This window comes from Dromaius novaehollandiae, chromosome 4, assembly GCF_036370855.1.
Source record: "Dromaius novaehollandiae isolate bDroNov1 chromosome 4, bDroNov1.hap1, whole genome shotgun sequence".
In the NCBI taxonomy this organism is placed as follows: domain Eukaryota; kingdom Metazoa; phylum Chordata; class Aves; order Casuariiformes; family Dromaiidae; genus Dromaius; species Dromaius novaehollandiae.
Genome location: NC_088101.1, coordinates 84,870,638 through 84,890,138, shown reverse-complemented (window position 1 = coordinate 84,890,138; position 19,501 = coordinate 84,870,638). Strand labels below are relative to the sequence as shown.

General features: G+C 50.0%; 1 protein-coding gene across 4 annotated transcripts in view; it reads right to left on the bottom strand.

Annotated features, from left to right (window-relative positions):
- The window catches only part of PTPRA (protein tyrosine phosphatase receptor type A), a 108,463-nt gene that overhangs the window by 50,592 nt on the left and 38,370 nt on the right, over positions 1-19,501 (bottom strand). Inside the window, exons 3-4 of one of the 4 annotated variants that reach the window (XM_064511633.1) lie at positions 12,044-12,141; positions 5,318-5,389 (exon numbers count right to left, since the gene is read on the bottom strand). The exons of 1 other annotated variant lie outside the window; for it this stretch is intronic. In XM_064511633.1, coding sequence (XP_064367703.1) covers positions 5,318-5,350 — 33 coding nt within the window. In that variant the 5' untranslated portion in view covers positions 5,351-5,389; positions 12,044-12,141. The remainder of the gene's footprint in view (positions 1-5,317; positions 5,390-12,043; positions 12,142-19,501) is intronic. 2 more of the 4 variants (XM_064511632.1, XM_064511635.1) reach the window with 2 other exon arrangements.

The following is a 19,501-nucleotide window of genomic DNA, read 5'->3' as shown; positions in this document are numbered from 1 at the left end:
AAAAAAAAAAAAGAAGAAGATAAAGAACATCACAAGAACTGTGTGCTAGAAAACGTGCCTTCGGACGACATGAGAGAGGAGGCGGTAACGGTGCAATGGTTAATAACGAAGAACTTGTCTAACCGTGTTGCTGACTTGCATTCAGTTTAGCGAAGATATTTCTGAAGAGATTTACCTTACATCAGGGGATGAAGATGTGGGGCAGGAAACGTAGTGGGTGCGATGCCACGATTTTATGGCCTGTGGCTTGCATAAGATCAGACTAGGTGCTCTGACACAGCCCTCTAGCCCTGGAGCATCATCGACACTTGGTACTGCGAGAAAAGCTTATTTGTCAGAAAGGTACCCCAAAATCTGGTGCATAAAATAACTGTGATCTGACTGCAGAAGCACCAAAGTGCGGCCAACTCATTCTCCTTCCCTTGCGTTACGTGAGCGGCGTTTCTGCCCTCTAACCTGCCAGAGGCTGTGAAATATCTCTGCGAAGGCCGTGGACGGACGCCTGGCTGGTTAAAGGGAGTCACGCAAAGTTCGGGCTTCCTGCCGAAGACCTTCCATCTGCTCTGGGGGTGTTTTCTTGTTTGTTATTTTTATTTCAGATAGCGGCGATCTCTGTTGACTTGCTCTCCCGAAAGAGGAAGGCTGCGGGGCTGAGAAGCCACCGTCAGCATCACGGGGGCTCTGCAAGGAGCAGGAACGGGCACAACGGAGTTAAAACAAAGGAAACCCGGCAGCGCTCCATCCTTCGGGGGCATACGCTGGCTTCCAGCTATGACTAAGGAGGCAAAACATCTTCCCCTTTGTGTTTTCACTTCCTCAACTTGTCATCTCCTCTTATTGTTTCTACTGGGATTAGATAAACTCTCTCGTGGCAAGGAACTCGCCTTCGCCTCTGCTACCCAGCACTGGGCAAACAGAGCAAGGCAGGCTCCTCTAAAGCTCAGTATTGCCTGCTCAGAAATAAAGACCCATTTTGAGCTGTGAAAATGGTGATTTAAATCACCTAGTGCAGCACTGGAAGGATCCGCTCTTTTGAAGCAGATGTGTATCAACTCAATCCTCTCGCGGGACAAAATACAACCAAAGCAGAAACGCGTTTGAAGTCATTGACGTGAGGGAAAAAAAAGGATTCCTGTATGTTCAGTTCCACAAACATCAGCAGTAAGTGTGTTTTAGCTGTAACGAGTGTCGCTTTGATCCCAGGGTACACACAACGTTGAGGAAGCCCTCAAAATTTAGCAAGAAAACACCAAGACGCGGTGCACTGGATGCAGACCGCAGCCGCAACGCCCCTGAAGACGGAAGCTGCTGCGCCTTGCAGTCAAGGTATCTGTAAAGCCACCCACCAATTTGGGACAGTTTCCCATCCAGGCGACGGCGATAGCAGCTGCTATCAGTTTTACAGGACAACATTACAAAAAGCACAGGGCTCTGGGCTGCGGAAGAGCGTTACGTTTTTACGCACCAAGCAGTTACGCCGCGTTAAGCCGCAGACTCCAGGCAGCGTAAGAAGCAGGTTTTCCTAAACATCCGCAGGAGGAAACCTGCTTTCAGAACAAGCTGAAAAACCGAGCGCTCGGGAGGCAGTTGTCAGCAGCGAGACGGGGGGTGGACGGGTTTGTTTGCGCCGCGCAGCTCACGGCTCCGGCGGCGGGTCCCAGCAGGCTTCCTGGTGTGGTTTCGGCGAACAGTCGTCCCATTCAAGCCCGCGGTGAACTCGAAAAGCAGAAGCCTGGCTGCGTGTTTAGCAGCAACAGTTTGTGCAACGGTTGATACAAAACTCAACACTTGACTATTTTTGGCCTGCAAGGAAGGTCTAAGTCGGACCAGGCTGGAAGGTCAGTCTACGCTGGTGTCATCACATGCGATTTAGGAACGTGAAGGCTTATAGCAAGGAGGATTTTTAGAGGTGCCTAAGTGGCTTAGGAGCATGAGTGCCAGTAAGTTGGGACTTCTGCCCAAGGCCACCCCCGCGTTTCTGAGGAGCCTCCAACAGCCAGTTCACACATCATCAAAAGCCAAAAATCAACAGCAATTGTTCAGGGTTTGACAAAGACTACGGCTGCCAGCAGCTTCGGCTGAAGCTACGGAAGAAAATCTTCAAAGTGGGGGTGGTGGTGGGGAATCACTACCGAATTTGGTCACCATCTGATGCCAAACCAGCCAGGATGAAGACCTTTCGGGAAAAACGAAGCTGCTCCCGGCTATGGCGCGAACGGGGCAGAACGGGGCTTGGGCAGGAGGGACCTGAACGTCCCATCAAGGACCGAAGAGCCCCCCAGCTGTTCCCGAATTATGCGTTTCTTGCTCGGAAAGAAGGCGCTCTCGCGATATTGCACAGGAAAACAACAAGTTAAATTTTGAGTTATGAAGGTAACGCCTGCCAGGAAAACAACCCAACCGCAATTAGCAGCTCCCGCCTCTCAGGAAAGATCTTGCAGTTGTTGTGGGTGGCAGAGCAAGCACCACCTCTGCCATCAGCAGTGCTGAAAGCCGTGCGAAGAAAACCACACACGTTCCACTATTGTGTAAAGCCCCGGGGCGAGCCGGTCGGGTTCCCACCTCCCAGCAGAGGTTGGCAATGCAACCAGACGAGGTCCAGGAAAGGACACGGATCATCTAAAGGCTGCGAATAGCTTCCGCTGGGCTTCAGCCTCGTGAAACGCGATACGGGCTCTTAGCACTTACCCTCTCAACAAGGTGTTATAGGAGGCATTTAACTCAGCTCCCAGCTATCAGAGACAGGACCGTCACTTCCATCCCCGAGCAAACAGCTTTCTGCCCTTTGAGGAGCTCGGCGTAAGCCTATACTTATTTCTGAGCAAATACGTTAATGCAGCCATAAATGCTGCAAAACATAAGGATGTTCCTTTAAAGTGCTTCGTCCAACATGTTTACCTAAGCCATTCCTACTGCCTGGAAATAGATGATAACTCTAAGCAAATTATTCCATACTATCAGATTTGAAGTAAAAGACTATGATCGATTTATTATTCATCTAGGATTGTAAAATTAAAAAGCCTACCTTGCTGTGGGAAGCATGGCTTTAAGTCAACTAAACTTGGAGCGATGCTTTCAGAACTCTTCCTACTCCTACGAGACATCATGATTGTACATAGTGGATAATTTGACTCTACAGCTTCAAGGTTTCTCCAAAACATCAGCTGCCTGCTTTCTGCAGACAGACTGATGCCACTAGCTCATTTGCTTAATTAGTGATCTACAGAAAGATCTCTCTGCAACAGCGTGAAGCCTTCAAATGAAATGCTCTAAGTGCAAAATCAAGAGGCCATCCACGAGGATGCATGTGTGTTCCTCCCTTTGATTTCAGCTACCGAGGAGCTTTGTACCTACTACTTTACCTACCAGGCTTTCTCCTTCCCCCAAACACTTAGCTTTTGCTGACCACGGTGCCCGGGCATACGAATCCTTTGAACGGGTGCTCTGGTACAGTGCAGCATAGGGTACGCGCATTCGTTTTGCACAGAATAATAATCCATGCAAATCTCTGCATTCCCCAGTAGCACATCTTATCGTAATCCAAGCAAAAAGTACAAATACATGTGAGATCTATAAACCTGCATTAAAAGAATTTGCTCCTTTTACAGCTTGAATTTCCCTTTCTCCCTCCAGCTACTCAGTAAACTATCCACCAACTCTTTTTCGTTACTAAACACTAGCCAAGCACACTAGTCCCACTGCGGCTAATAAGAAGTGTTAATCTCAGTTGCAATATTTTAGTGCTGTGGACACGATAAACCCCATCTCCACCAGTGACACTTTCCTACATATTCACCGACTGAATAAATACAAGAACAAAGTCCTGTCGGTGGCACTGGTCCCACCTGTGCTCCCAGGGACAGCATCGAACGTTGCTGTATTTTGGGTATCTTTTGCAGAGCTTTGTTATATTGGTGGGAACTCAGAGCCCGATCGATCACCTTAGCAAGTTGGTAAGAGCCTCTTCGGGGATTGCAGCACAAATCGGATCAGGCATTTAAGAATTAGTCAAGCTAAGGTTACCCAGGACAGCCAGACAGGCGACGCATCACGCAGGAGATGGGCAGACTCCAAAGTGAGGACCTGGCAGGCACAGATGCAAAGCTTGGGAGATGGAGAGGAAGACAGTCTTTTCTGTTTGGTTGGTTTTTTTAAAAAAGGTTTGGCCAAATGGAGAACACCACAAATACAGGTATTAGTGAAAAAAAACCCTTAGGCTGTATACGAGGAGAAATGGTTAACACCTAGACCACGCAGATAATGGACCCGTCAGTACAGGGAAGCGATGGAAGGGGTAAAACACGAGCGGTTATACTGTACTCGGCAGCAGGTGACAGACCGAGCGGTCTTTTGCTCCCACCGTTTCCACAATCCTTTCCTAACGTCTACAGCGTGATATGATACATCATGCTGCCAACACCCGTCACTTCCCTTCGAGCACAGCCACATAAGCTGCCCCAGGCAAAAAGAATGAAAAAAAATGTTCTGCCTTCTAAGATTTCAATCCTGCAATCCTGGTGGAGACCACCAAGCCAAGGAAGCCTCTCTCCAGGACAAACTCCACCAAAAGGCAGAGCAAAGAAGAGGACCGACGTGCACCCGTACAACCTCCAGTAGTGATAATTTCACTGCCACGATACTTAATCCTGAGCAAAAAAGTTATGCTAGAAATAACCGAACCGTGGCAAGACAAGAATCTAGACATTATAGAGTAAATATCACAAAAACTACTTATAAACACTTTTAACTGCATGCATTATTTTATTTTCCAATTTTGGCTAATGCTTCAGTGTTTAAAGACCAGGGATTTTCCTGTGCTTAATTAAAAAATTGAGTACTCTCTCTCACCCCATTTTGGAGATAGACCAGCTTTCCACAGAAGCTCAAGAAAATAAACTAATAAAATATATTTTTAGTTCTTTTTTTTTTTTTAAAGATGACAAGTCAGAACCTGAATTCCACCGCAACCACTAAGCTTCAGCAGAACAAAATAATCCCTGTGCTGAGTTCTTTCAAATCAGAGTCATGCCACCTCCAGCTCGAGCCCAACAGAGAGCTCATTATCCTTCGGGGGAGGAAGCAGGATTTTTTCCACTTAGTTCTGTTCCCAGGTAATTCTTAAATAAGCCATCCCTTCCCCCGGCGTTTAAAGGAACACTTTGCTCAAACAACAAGTTCCTGCCTCGGCCGTGCGCTGCTCCGTATTGCCGGCGCGGAGCACCAAAGCCTCAAATAGCGCGATGGCTGGGCTGTCCCTCTTCTATTTCAAGAAGAGGGCAAACTCCGAGATGCCAAAATTAACAACACTTCTTCCTACCTTAATTACCACAAGTAAATCATCCACCTGCATGTCATTAGGATCCCATAAAGGTTCTTCTAGCGGGGCCCCCTGCAAATAAACCAAAAAACAAGCCTTTTAAATCAAACGGTTACAATTCAGCAACACTTTTGGAAAACTGAGTGTTTTCACAGCCCTCCAGCAAACCCATTCCACTTCATTTTACCTATATGCAAAATGCAACTTTCTGTTAAGGGTGAAGCGAGAGACAGACTCGCTCCAAGGAAGGAGGAATATGTGGAATTATTTTAAATACAGGAGGCACAATCTTGGGTGTTTCCAGCGATGAAAGAGCTTTTAGGCACAGCCAGTAGAAGGGGATTTATGGGTCAGAAACAGTCATTGCAAGTGAGGAGGAGAGAGTGTGACATTCAGCATGGCTCAACATGTATGTTAGCATTTGGGGTGAGACAAAAAGGTAACGGCTAAGAAGGCCCCCAGCTAGTAAGATTTTTATCTCAGGGACATCTTAAAAATTCCCTTTGAAGAAGGAAAGATTCAGGCTAAGCCGCTGGAGACAACGGCACGGCGCAGGCAAGCAGCAGCATCGGGGGGGAGGAGGCTCCGGGGAAGCCGGAGCTGCTGCCCCGACCCTCCCGCGCTCGCTCCACCGCGGCGCTGAGGCCCTTCGGTCACGGGACAAGGCCGGCACAAAGCTGCCGGTTGTGAATCGGCACAATAGCAGCATTCACAGAGCGGGGAGGGCACCGGCAACGTTGGCTGGTGTGCCAAAGCCAGCCGGCGAGCTACGAGCCGCCTGGTCCTGCTCCGTCTTACGGGATGCTCTGAACCCGAACGTTTCCATCCAGGAGCGTATTTATTCCTCCTTGAGTTTGAAGCGAAGAAAGGTGCTCCATAACTATGTTAAGAAATACAGTCTGATAAAACAGCCATCTCTCTTTGGTTTTACTTCCCCCCGCATCTATCCCACACTCCTGGAAGCGGTAAGGTCAATTTTAAAGAACGAGAGCACGAACTCAACTTCAAGCCCTAACCGCATCTCAGGGTTGCACTACGAGTCCATCCTTTATTTCTCCAAGCTCCTAGCTGCTCTAATAGTGAAGAATTTGAGCTTAAAGACAGTTTTAACACCAGCTCTGCTGACCCGCAGGATGGTTGCAGAAGCAGGTACAGCAACGGCACGGACTTGTCCAAGGTACTGCTGCGTCCCGCACGCGGCCGGGGACGCGCGAGGCCACCGGTCACGTTCTTGGCCTCCTGCTCCTTGCTCTGGCCCTGTCTTTCCATCGCTCCCACCACTGCTGGGAAGCACAAGCCCTGTATTTGCCCTCGGCTCTCAGGAGCGTGCATTTACCTACAGCAAGTGGTTGAGGCATTTGAAAAAGCTATTCCACCTACATTGATGTTTTCCCACCCAAACTAAAGAGGCCAGAAAGCCAAACTTGTCTGTCCCCAAGATTTCTGATGGCCACATACCAGTGAGGCAGCCACCAGCGCGTTTTCCCAGCCTGTCTGGATACGGCCTTTGGCTAGAGGGTTAAATACAATCCCCCAAGGAACTGGCTGAAGTTTGTCCCTGCGGCTCAGGTCATCTGTCAGGATGTTTTCTGATGTTTTCACACACTTGGACAAACCAACCTCCTTTCCAACCAGCTCTGGGATTTCGAGCCCTCAACGCCAGCGCAGGAAAGGCAGCACAGCAGGATTTGGGGCCACACTGGTGGTTTGCTCCGGCAGCCAGGACTGCTCCCAGCTGATCCCAACTACTGTGCGACAGGTCAAGTTGTTTCCATGCTCCACTTCTCTCATTTCCCTCCCAAAATACCTTTTGCCCACAACAGACCTGTCTCCTGGGTTGGCAACCATCCCTTTGCAGGAGATCACACAACCCCTGCACAACAACCCCTCTCTTTTTACTAGTGCTATGATCTGGGCTGATGCTATACAGTATGAGATCACAGACCTGGGGCATCTGTAGGTTATGAACTGAACCTATTTAACTAAATGAATACTTTTTTCCTACCAATATCTCCTCTCCCAACCCCCTAGGCTGCCTAGCCCAGGGCAGGATGCGACCCAGCCATCTGCTCGGCTGGTGCCGAGCCACGGCGGCACTCAGACGCAACGCTTGGGTGATCTCCTTGCTGCTTTGCATCTACTCAACTGTTTACTTGAGCTCCCGTTCAATTAGACAAGTCTCAGCACTTCAATCAGATGGGCACACAAGGCTGATTCTGCTCTACAAAGAACAAAAAATTTGATTTAGGCACGCGTGATAGAACGGGGGCTTTCAGAGCAATGCGATCTGGAGCTCAGGCCTGCTCTTAGGTCTGCTAGAATAACTGACTAATCTGAGCACACGACTAGCAGCCAGCAAGCTCCATTTTCACCTCTAGCTTTCAGATTTATCCCTTGGAGGTTGTGGGTAAGGTGCTGGGGGACAGAGCCTCAACAGATTTCCGAGCCAATACAGAGAAGCTCCCCTCTTACATCCGACAGCAGATTAAAAAAACACATAGAATTTGGATAGGCAGGATTATTTCCCCAAGCTTTGCCTCTTTAGAGCAACTGGAGAATAGCTAAGGCCTCAGCTTCCTCTTCTTCTCCGGGCCAAAGTGAACACCCCACTGGTGTCTCCCACATGCCTAGCCCACTGCTCCCCCCCAAACTTCCTGCATTTTCTTCCTTATGATCCAGCTTTTCCCAAGTCATGATGCCTCCTAGGAGCTCTGCTTTCATGGAGCAGAAGCATCTCCTCCTCCAGCCTGCTATGGAAACACAGCCCAGCCTTCAGCCTGTCCTCTTTGCTCCGTAAAACGGGGACGAAGTCCTTCCATCCACCAAATGAGCTAGTTAACGATACGGCTTTTAATACAAAGTAGGGAATTTCCAGGCAGATTTTACGAGACCGAATCAGGAAGTTTCCATAAGCAACTATACCATCAATATTTCCCTGGTCTATTTAGTCATTCACAAAGCTCCTGGATCCAAAATGCAGCCTCAGACAGTATTGAGAAATGCAAGAAAAGAAAAGTTTCCAGACTTAACATTCACAACCAGCTTTGGAAAGTCTTAAAGGAACAAAAGATTCCCCTTTGCCCTCCTCCCTCCAGTTGAGCTGCAGTTATTAGCATCGTCTGATAGTTAAAAGGGAAGCAGGAATAAAGCTGAATTTTCACAAAGCCTGGAGCAAGATGCACACGCAGTCTACGCTCACATCTCCTTCCAGGATGAAGCAGACACCGTGCCGGAGGAAAAACTTACATTGGAAGGTAACTAAAAGAGCAAATACGAAAACAGAAGGAAAACAAAGGAGACTGAGGGCCCTGACCCAAAAGCATACAGAAGTCAACGCAACACGTTTGAATAGTTTTGGAGCGGGGTGTGTGTTCAGATAGTTATAAAACATTATCAGTAAGAGAAAAACAGACTAATTCTTGAAGCATGACTTGCAGTGACGCATAAACTTTGTTCTTTCTGACAAAGAAAGCGCGGTACAGACATGTACTCAAGCTGCTCAAGTACGTAACAGCTGAAACATCTTATGTTAAAAATACTTTCAGGAAAATCTTACGTCCAGGTCTGTACTCAGAGGTTAGTTGTGTGGCCTGTCCACAGGGGAAATGCGATTGCCGAAGAGCAAACACGTACCGCAGAACCGACAGACGGTGGCACGTCCCACGTGGAGCTCATTAAGCGAGGGCCACGCACCAGCCTTCGCCCTGCTCTGCCTTGGCACAACCCGACCGCGACGCACCGTGCCAGCAACGTAATCCGATTGCCAGATAAATCTTCCAAAACTGCAATATCCTGAGGATACGAATGCCGCGCGGGCCTGCCACGGCGCAGTCAGCTGACCGTGACAAGCCATGTCCACCACCCACCACCCCGATACCCTCCGGTCTGATTAGATCACCCCAGTTATTTACATAGGTTTGGATGAAGACATATTAATTAGGTAAATCTGTCCACTATTATACGTTGGACCTACGTATGTTGGGTTCAGCCACGCTTGCACCTCAACAAATAACAGAGGCAGCTTATCTCTGAGTTTGGGAACCCAGAACTGCAACTCTGGTGCTGGTTTCCATCAAGAAACAACAGGAAAACGGCATGGGCAGAGCTAAGCGCGTGGCGGTGAACAGCTTCTGATCACTTCTAACACAGCGATGCCCACACCGGTCTCCACCGCAAGCACATAGCAGCAGCTCATGGCGATAAACAGTTATCTGGATGCACAGGGACTAGCACGCATCCAAAATCGAGTTTCGCTCAAGGTGCACCAGCTGGACGTTTCTGTGCTACACCGCCCTGCTCATTACGGCACAATTTCACTGCCCAGATGTCACGATTTGCATAGGAAAATGCAGAACACCAGCTAACAAGCTAAGACGTATCTTAATCCCATTTAGGAAGTGCTTTGAGAGTTGCAGCGTTCGATGGGACTTTAGACGATCACAAGTATGGGCTGGTTTGGTTTCTTAGGGTTAATATAAAACATTATACACAGAAATGCTCCAGATCTGCTCCACATGGGGTTGACAAGAGAGGCCTACAGTTATAGGATTGTTCTCTCTCCTCTTAAAATAATTAAAGTAATAGTAAGCCTGGTATTAGTTGGCTAGACAGAACCAAATCCCACCGCCTGGGTAATCCAGCTGAAAGCCAAGGGTATCAAGGCAAATTAAAGCTGCCTTTAATCCAGACAAATCTCTGTACAGGAATCCTTTATTCTCCATTGCCTCCTGCCACCAGCTAGTGCTGCCGCTACCAGAACATCAGGGGCAAAATGGCATTATAAAAACATAAAACCCCACGTATTTTGCAGCACAATTTCCTGAGACACAAACATTTCGTGGTATACGCAGCTTCATGGTTCAACAGTTGTATTCAGTGAGACACAGTTCTATGCTTAGTTTAATCATACGTATCCACACACATAAATGAGGACAATTTGTGCATAAATTAGATGGTGTCATTATGCTAATTGGGATGGTATGATTGCACTGAGTGTTTGCAATCTGTCAAGATCCTCCGGGACAGCGCTGTGAGCGAGCTGCTACAGCGGAAAAGGATGACTTTCCGCTGGCAAGCCACCACCGGTCTGGCAGGTAAGTGCCACCAGCGGACCATCACCCCTTTCCCCAGAGCAAACCCTTGCTTTATCACTTCTTAACACGAGGAAACAAAATCATCCTTGCAAAAAAAAATCAGTAGAGCTACTGATTTCCTCCTTCCAATCCCCACCTGAATTACGACAGTGATGGGGATGCTGACGAAGATGCCGTGTTGTTGAGTATCCCTGACAGTCCTTGCCCTGAAAGTAAAAAACCCTAAATCTTACCAGCTGAATGAACAGGGATATTGGAGGAACAAATAAAAGGTCAAGTAGCAGCTGCTCCTCCTTGAGCTTCATTGACAGCAGTGCCCATAAAACTACATTTATATGCTACTAGGTCTACCTTCCTGCTAACCTTGTCTTCTCTCAGTTATGCCCTTCTTCATGGTCCCTTATGGAAATATGGCTCTGCAGATACCCTAAGGAGCAGGCTCCTGAGCATGGGAGAGCCTCGAATGGCTGCTGGGCCGCCGTAAAGCACAGTCATCAGGATGATGGCCTCGTTAGTGCTCACAGGGACCCCGACGACGAGCTGCGCTGGACCGGGCACGGACCTGCCTGTGGGTGCTACCTCAGTCCTTCTCCAAGTCCCCACCGGCATTCAATTTGCCTACCAAAACCGGGCAAGAATTCAACTGCCACGTGGGATCATAACGATGCAAAATCCTACCTGTGGGACTTCAGCGCTCTTAATTCAAGGAGAATTCAAGCTCACTCCATTCTCCAGGATCCAGCTGGGGTCATTTCCTATGATAGACACTGGCGTTTTGGTAAAAAATATGCTGCACATGAGTACCAAGAACCGACCCAGAGCTAAAAGTGTTTAAAAAATTAGGTTGGGGCAAACACATGGAAATAGTTACTGCACCACAGGTGAGACCAAATACGAAACACTCTGCACAGCACATGGTAAAAGTGATAAATACTCAGAGAATAACAGTACTGAAATGCCAGAAGAGACAAGGCAGAGAAGCCCAAGTGAAAGGTTTGCAATGCTCTCTGACTTAACATTGGTTCATTTCCTTGCAGTTCTGACCTTACAAATATCAAAAGATCCTATTTATAGTGGCACCGAGAAGCTTTGCATCTCCAGCGCTTCCTTGCAGCAGCAGGCCATACCCCAGAGACCTCGCAGGCTGGAAACATCAGGAGTCCAGTTTAACATCAGCACCTTAGTCCCCAGCAGCTCCCAAGCCCTCCTGCAGTACAGGATACCCCAGCACAGCAGCAGCTTCAGGCACTTTGACAACCGTTTCTCCACCCTTTGGTGACAATCAGTTTAAATCTGTCACCAACATGTTAGTTTTGGATTCTGATAGTTCAAAAATACATGAAAGTGTTGCCAAAAGATTCTCCAAAACAAATCAATTGGAAAAAAGGGAAATACAACTGGCTGTACCATCACTCTGAACAGGCTTTGCTGCTAAGGAGAGCTGAGCAGAGCAAGATTTAAAAAAACAAGCCAAATAAAGCTATCCTTCACCTCACCGCCTCATTTTTCCTCCGAGTATAAAACCAATTTGTTTTGGTTTCCGCTATAAACAGCTTCTTCCACCGGTTTTCACACGAGCCCAAAACGGGGACGTGGCCTGGGATGTGGCCCTGGCACAAGGCACCGAGCTGACCTGCTCCAGCCGTTCCTGCTCCAGCCGTTCCTGCTCCAGCCTGAGAAACACAGCTCCCCGTCTGAAAATGGGGCAACGTCAAATTACTACCTCCTTTCCTGGTGGAAAAAAAAAAAGAAATAAAATAAAAATGCAACGCTCTGCGTATTCGCCATACCAACAGAAGTACCACCGCACAGCCGACAGCTGCAAATGCCAAGACTTCTCGTGGATTTGCCTCTTGGTGCTTCTCCTTTCCCTCATCCTTTCTCTCGGGGAATACTCAAGGCTCCTGACTGTGGACAGATTCCACCCTGAATTAAAACAACGCGGACACCAACCCTGGCTAAACACGTTAACCCGGCTTACGGCGCACGCTCGAGCTCCGTGAAAGGCTTTTGTTGGAGCGGTTTAGCTCACCAGGACACACCTGATAAGAGCCTGCAGCAAAGGCACACCCAGAGATAAACCAGCAGCGTCCGGACCTCCAAACTCAATCACGTGTTCTGAACTGGGGGAAACAAATACATAAAAAAGAAAAAACCCATTCCGTTTGCAGCACGAGCGTTGCCCTTGCCAAATATTTCTGCTTTCCTCTCCTTGGCTTGCCACGTGCACACGGAGAAGTCTCGCCCTCGTGTTTGCTCTGCCCCGTTTCGTTATCTCCCGGACGTGCTCCTGCGGCTCGAGCAGCACCGAGGCCGGGTGCCAGCGGGACGCCTGGGACTGACGCACCGATCCTCGCCGAGAAGCAGACTGCAAAAATTCACTCTTTTCTCAGGAGTGTTGGAAGGAGCAAGAAGACACCCAGGAAAGCTTTTAAGGAGACGAAGCATCTTTACAAGACCGACGGTGAGGGGAGAAAAACCCAAACCCCACAGCTATGCAAAGCCGGTCATGGACCACGGCTGTTCAAAGCTACATCCCATGAAGCCAGCAGATGCTTCCCGGGAAATAACGCAATTGCACGCGAGAGGCGCCCATCAACGACGAGCTGATAAGCGAACAGCGGTATACCTACCACTATGGATGTTAGTAGGTGTCCCAACAAGCTGTGACCCTACCCATATTCATTTTAGGATGGTACGGCAGTACTGGTAAGCGCGATGCCATGGACATCAGAGCTGCCAACCACGCTGTGCGTACGGTGGCGTGCAAAACTTGCAAGGGCGATTTTTTAGTCCACTACAACATCTGCAACCTTTTTATTCCTCTTCCTTTTTGGACTTCCTTAATGAATATAAATACGTATTAAGAGAAAGAATTCACGTGACTCGCTCTCTCCTTCTCTCCCCCTCGCTTTCCAGGTTTGCTAGAAGCAGCTTTGAAGTGGCAACGAGATGCTATCGATATTTAGCAGGGCAGTTTAGGTCGAGAAGGGCCATCAGGAGCTACCTTGTGCCACCTTGGGCTTCGCACCAGCTCCGTTTTCGGGAAGGTGGGCTCACCTACCAGTCGCTTCTCTAACGGGAATACAACTCTGTAAAAGGAGGCTCACGGCTGCATCCCATCGTTTTTGCTTTTGGAGGTGAACGCACGCACTGACCCAATTCATCCTTCTCAGCCCCAGATCTCCCAAAGGTTTTGGAGAAACATCCCACAGGGGCTGCTCCCATCCCGGTTCCCTCCTCTTCAACACCACCCCAAAGGCTGCCGAACGAACGGGGGGCTCAGCCACGACAGCGCGACGGGGCGTTCGTTAGGCAGGTTCATGCAAGACGGCCCGCCTGATTAAGTAGATGGGTTCTCTCGAAGCCCCCGGTCTTCTGCACCGTCTCCTCCGCGCGCAGGCTGGGAAGCCGGGGCAGGGAAGCCGAGCAGCCTGTCAGGAAGCAGCACCGAGAAATGAGCTCCGGCCAGATTTCTAAAAATGGTTATAGCTCCGGCCAGCAATAGGATGTTCTTCATTCCTGCGCCCAGATGGATTTTTGAGCTGAAGATATAAATACAACATTGTTGCAGGCTGGATATTGTGCTTTTTTTTTTCCCCTTCCCTCCGGGTCGCAAGTTCAGACCGACAGTCTATCCACACTGCTCAAAAAGCATCACCCCTTTACGGCCATCCTTAACGCTTTTATTTTGTGAGCACCCTTTTGCTGGCCCCCAGGAGCCGACCAAACAGCCCTGGCCCCTCTGAGAGCATCGGTGTTGCACATCCCACAGTCCTTCACCGCGATCGATGCCGGTCGGGCACCCACGTCACCCCTGCAGCCCCGCGACCTGCTCCTACCCCACTTCAGCCGCAGTGCTCAGCGGACGGCACGATGGGCTTTTGCCGGTGGCTGCCACGCTGGTTCACCTGCAGACTAGTTGCACGGGGACGACTCCTGAGACGGTGGAGGGCATCCTAGGAGCAATCCTGGAAGGCAAGCAATCGATCTTTTTAAGCCATATCACATAAGGGCTTTTAGTTCCTGTGGACTGCTCCGGACCATGGCACCAAAGAACAACATTAGCTCTCCTGCCGCTTTTGTGCTCAGTGAAAAGTTTCATGAGCTATCGCACTCACCAACTACCACTGAGGTCCACGGGATCACAGCACACGTAAGGATCAGGATAACTGTGGCCCAAACTGGACACGCATCAGGTTTGAAAGCATGAAGCACTTTGCTAAAGGTGTTGAAAGTCCAAGGAACTGGGACTAAAAGGCTTCTGGAGACCCATGGCTGGGGCTGCCGACCATGCCACCTCACAGCACCTACCACCTCAACCCCTCGATGCTCAGAGACCCCGGAGCAGACTTCTGCAAGAGTTCTGCTAAAGCCCTTGATCTTTCTGCCGGTGGGATATTGGGGGCAGCAGGGCAAAACCCGCGGGACTCATCACGGTGGTAGCGGCGTCCCTGCGACGCAGGACAAGGAGCCCCACCACGCAGCCCTGGGAACCGTGTAACCTTTGGACGCGCAGCGTTAAGCCTGGAGATGTCCATGACTTCTGGCTCCCTTTTACAAGACCTACCCATGGATGGAAAATCTATGACCGAGCTGTGGTGCCAGATGTTGCATGCAGCAGCGGGTTTTCACTTTAATCCGTTGCTATAATCCCCTCAGTCCTAAGAGCGAAGATGAGAAGGCTTGGTTTTACTCATGAGGTTTCCACCTTGTTTCATTAGTGGAGACCCTGGACCAGGAGTAAAAGCAGCATGGTTTGCTGGAAGTCCTCCCCATACTGCTTTGCCTTGGTTTAAAAAAATTGCAAAATACCACTTTAATTTTTTTTTTTTTATTTAAAACCAAACATTGTTCACGTCCTTCATCCAAGTGAAAGCAAGCCTTCAAGGGGGAGAGCCTAAAACCTGGTGCCTCCCCACACAGATCACACATGCCTTTCCCAGCTACCATAATTTGTTTGATATGACTCATTACCTAAACTTCTTAAAGAAAACAAACAAACAAACAAAGTGCCAAGTATCCAGACTCCCACCACCGCTCTCCACTGTAGTATTTTAAACTGCGAAGGGCTGGGAATCACCTATCATGCATGCAAAGTCTCTGCACCCGTCTCTGCAGAGGCTTGATGCCCGCGCTGGTGGGGTGCAGCGAAACCTCCGCGGCACGCGCAGCAGGGATGAGCAGCACTCTGCAAAAGCCGCCTTGCCGTTGCTTCGTCTCATCTCGGTATAATGAATTTGCACGGAGGAACTCAGCATTACCGGGTGCCGCTGTGGCCGCTGATGAAGACTTCAGGGAGCATGGCTGGAGCTCTTTTAACTGCCTTGAGCCCAATAGCTCGGTTGCCAATCACACACTGCACACAACCACCTCTCCCCTTCTCTATCTCTACGGACCATAACACTCACGAGAGGTGTTTGCATGGTATTTTAAATTTGTCTGCTTAAACGAGCAAGTATTTTTACTATTATCCTTGTGATTAAGCCCCACACAGACACTTCACTACAAAGCACCCTTGCTAATGCATTGCCTGCGAACCTCCTTCTATAAGGAGGAGAACGTAGCTAACACATGCTACAACTTTTTAGCCATCGCAGCTTTTCCAACATTGTTTTAAGGGGCTGACACAAGAACTGGCCACTATATTCGCAAATCACATCAGTGCAGGGCTCGGGGGGCAAGGCTGCGGGGCTTGCTTGCTAGGACCTAACCTTCTCCCAAGAAGTTCCCGTGCAGCACAGCTCCTCCGTGTCTTTCCGAAGCGCTTTGCTGAGAGCTGAGTGCGAATTTCCATGCACTCTTCATAAACCGTGAAGTATCGGCACGCTGGGCTGCCTGAGGTCACAGCGGCTGGGTGGAGAGGTCCGAGGTCCACCAGCTCCAAGGCTCCTGGACTCAGGTGCAGAGCGGGTGGGAAGCGCGAGGGGATTAAAGAGCTCTTTGGCAAGGAAGAGGTTTCTCTGAAACGGGGCTGAATGCTCCCCCGTCCCCCGAGAGCATGCTCTTGGCTGCGTTTACTAGGCAGCAGTGACATGGAGGAACCGAAACCGGCTCCTGCAGGTCATATGACGGTCCGTCACTCCGTGCCCCAAGCCTGCCTGAGAAGGTCCTACAGGCTTTGCAGCAGGATGCATTCAGGAAAAAAACCAACAAAAACAGTAAAAAGCCCTCTCTCATGGAGGTGCGGTAGCAGGCTACCAGCAAGCGTAGGCACAGGCTGCACACGCTGAAGCGAACAGCAAAGCTCCCAGTGCTTTCAGGGTGCAGGTTTTGACACTGCAGCAACTCTCGCTGAGACCAAACTTGCACTCGCGGAGCTGAACTGGAAAATCTCTTGGTGCACACCGCTTATTCTAACTGAACTCGGTCAGGAAGCTCAACACCTAAGCGCTGGCAAAATTGAAGAGCAAAACAGAAAAAAGACGTTACGAATATCACATCACCAACCTCAAAGATGCCCGGGAACTGGCGAGCTCGGGCCAGGCAGGGGGAGAGGAAAGGCCACCAAGCCTCGAGCACGCACAAGCATTCAGGATTATCCCAAATGACACGTTTCAGCCATGGCGACTTTCCAGAGCAGTAAGGCGGCGATGCACAAACGCACTCGAAGCTTGTTTTTCCCTTGTAAATTTACATCGTTTAAACAGAAGAGCGCCGGTGGCTGGGAGACCCTGCACGGGACTGGGACACGCCACGCACTTTCCCTTCCACGTAGCTCTTAAACAGTTCACACGCACTTATGGAGACTGGCTTAATTAAAAGTCTGGTAGAGCACGTTTGAATTGCAGAGAAAGCTGAGCTTGTCCGACCAGACAGCAGGACCAGGAGCCCCCTAGATGTGGCTTGGGTTCCCCAGCACGACTACAACACGCAAAACCCTCCTACGTTTGTGCAAGCCTGGTCCGAATTAAACCAGGCTTAAGGAATAAACAAGAACATATGGAGATGAACTGCAGATTGTCGCTACGGGACGAGATTTTTGCTAGCGACGGAGCAGGGAGATGGGTTGGACACTTGCAAGGTCGAGCGCGAGCCTGAGGGCTTCCTCAAGGCTCCTCCAAGAGCTTGGAGCCTCCTCCAAGACCACAGAGGCGGCCTCAATGCAGCGCCTTGAAAGCCACTTTACACACGTTTTCACCCAAAACAGACCCCAGAAACCAAAGCATCTCCTGGGTGTTAGCAGGGATCCCCAGACTATTAAGCGCCTAAGGGCGAAACAACTCAACGCCTGCCGTGAAGGCATCACACGTGGCTTAGGGCTTGGGGGACATCTCGGCAGCGCCCGCACAGCGAGGGTGCCGCGGCGCCCGGCGGCTCCGGCTCAGCTCCCCACATCAGCGGTGGCTTCAGAGGGAGAAAGCAGGACGGACAAAAACCGTGGCAATTGCACCCAAACCAGCCGGGAGGTAACCAGGAGCAACGGTGCCCCGGGCGTCACAAAGCCCGAGCAGCCCGGGCTCATTCAAACCCCCGGCACGTGCCGGCGCGGCGTGTGCATGGCAACCACCGCTGCGGCTCGCTAGCTGAGGCTCGGTTTTAGGACCACTCCTCCTTTCCTAAATAGCTGCTTTAAATAGTTTTTAACAAAGCCCTCCTAGCTTTCCTCGATGAGCCCAGAGCGGGGCAGCTCTGCTCGGAAGCGAGTGCAGAAGAGTTTTCCCAGCATATGTGCGGTGTATTCGCTGCGGTGCATTATTCCCGTATTATTGGACAAACTACCAAGAAATAAGGTGCTCTAATTATATTCCTGAGTATCTGAATGAGCTAGAAGAGCAGAGAGATACTCTCAACCCCGTTGAAAAGAAAAGAATGAAATCGAGTTACTCTGCCCCATTTTCAGGCCCCAGTGCTGAAAAAAAGACGCGTAATTGCCTGCAGCGTAGCAGCAGCCTCTAATCGCGCATCGAGAGTGACGGCCGCCAAGGGCGGAAGCAAAACATCCTCATAATACAGATTCTTCTACCCAGGTTTTAGAAGAGTCGAATGCCTGAGAGCACCGCGACCAAGTCCTCCCGAGCTGCCCATCCAGCGTTTTGGTAGCAGTAACTTAAATGGATATAGATTTTTTTTTTAATTGAATTCAATTCTAGTTTAGCTGCTTCTAAATGGAGAATGGCGAAGGAGAAATGAAGACAAAGAGCTTTGTCCCCAGCACCACCTTTTAACCGACGGCTATGATGGAAGGGGAAAGGAGGAGAAGGCTTCGGGGCAGCCACCCAGGACCTCCGAGGATGCAGGCTCTTCCCTGCTGTGGGGTAGGAGGACATGTGAGAACGGGCCTAAGATGGAGGAAAAAGGTTGTGCTGCCTGTCACTATGCCGATGCACAGAAATCCGGGCGATGGAATTACTCTGTTCTGCTTTTCCACGGCGTCTGACGCTACAACGCCAAGCTGGATGGTTTGCAATCTTGCAGAGGGCCAGGTCTCCGGTTGCTTTATCGGACCTTACCTGCAAGAGGTTTCTCAACGGCATTATTGCTGCAGTCTAATATCTAGCTCTTACACAAAGCCTTTAATCTGCAGATCTCCAAACCCTCCTGCAAAGAAAGCAAGTGTCATTTCCTTCCCCTTCCCACGCCCCCGCGCGCCGACGAGGAAGTCGTAGCACAAGCGAAATAACAAATATCGCCCAGCAAAGGAGGCGCGCGGGCAGCGGTGGGGAAGGCAGCGCTCCCGAATCGCTCCCGAATCGCTCTAACCACCGGGCTATGGCATCTCTCCATCCGGTCTCCCACTCGGGAAACAGCTTTTCCTCGTCCCAGAGCAAAGCTCCTCCCAATTTTGGCAGCGTCCCCCTTTTCTGCGTGCGGAGCGAGCGCCAGCGTTGACTTTTTTAACCAGTTCGTGCCCATTTACGCTGCGCTCAGCGCCCGCAGCTCTTCCCGCAGGGCTGTTCACCCCCAGCAAACACGCCAGCGACGATCCCGGATTTATCGCTTCATCTCACAGGTGATCGCAGCACAGCTCCCCCCAGAATCAGTTTACTGCCCTTGGCAAGGCAACCTCCGGGCATTTTTCCATCATCTTTTCTAGCATTTTATCTCCTCAATTTCAATTCACCGCGAAAAATCATGCTTGGTGAAATCT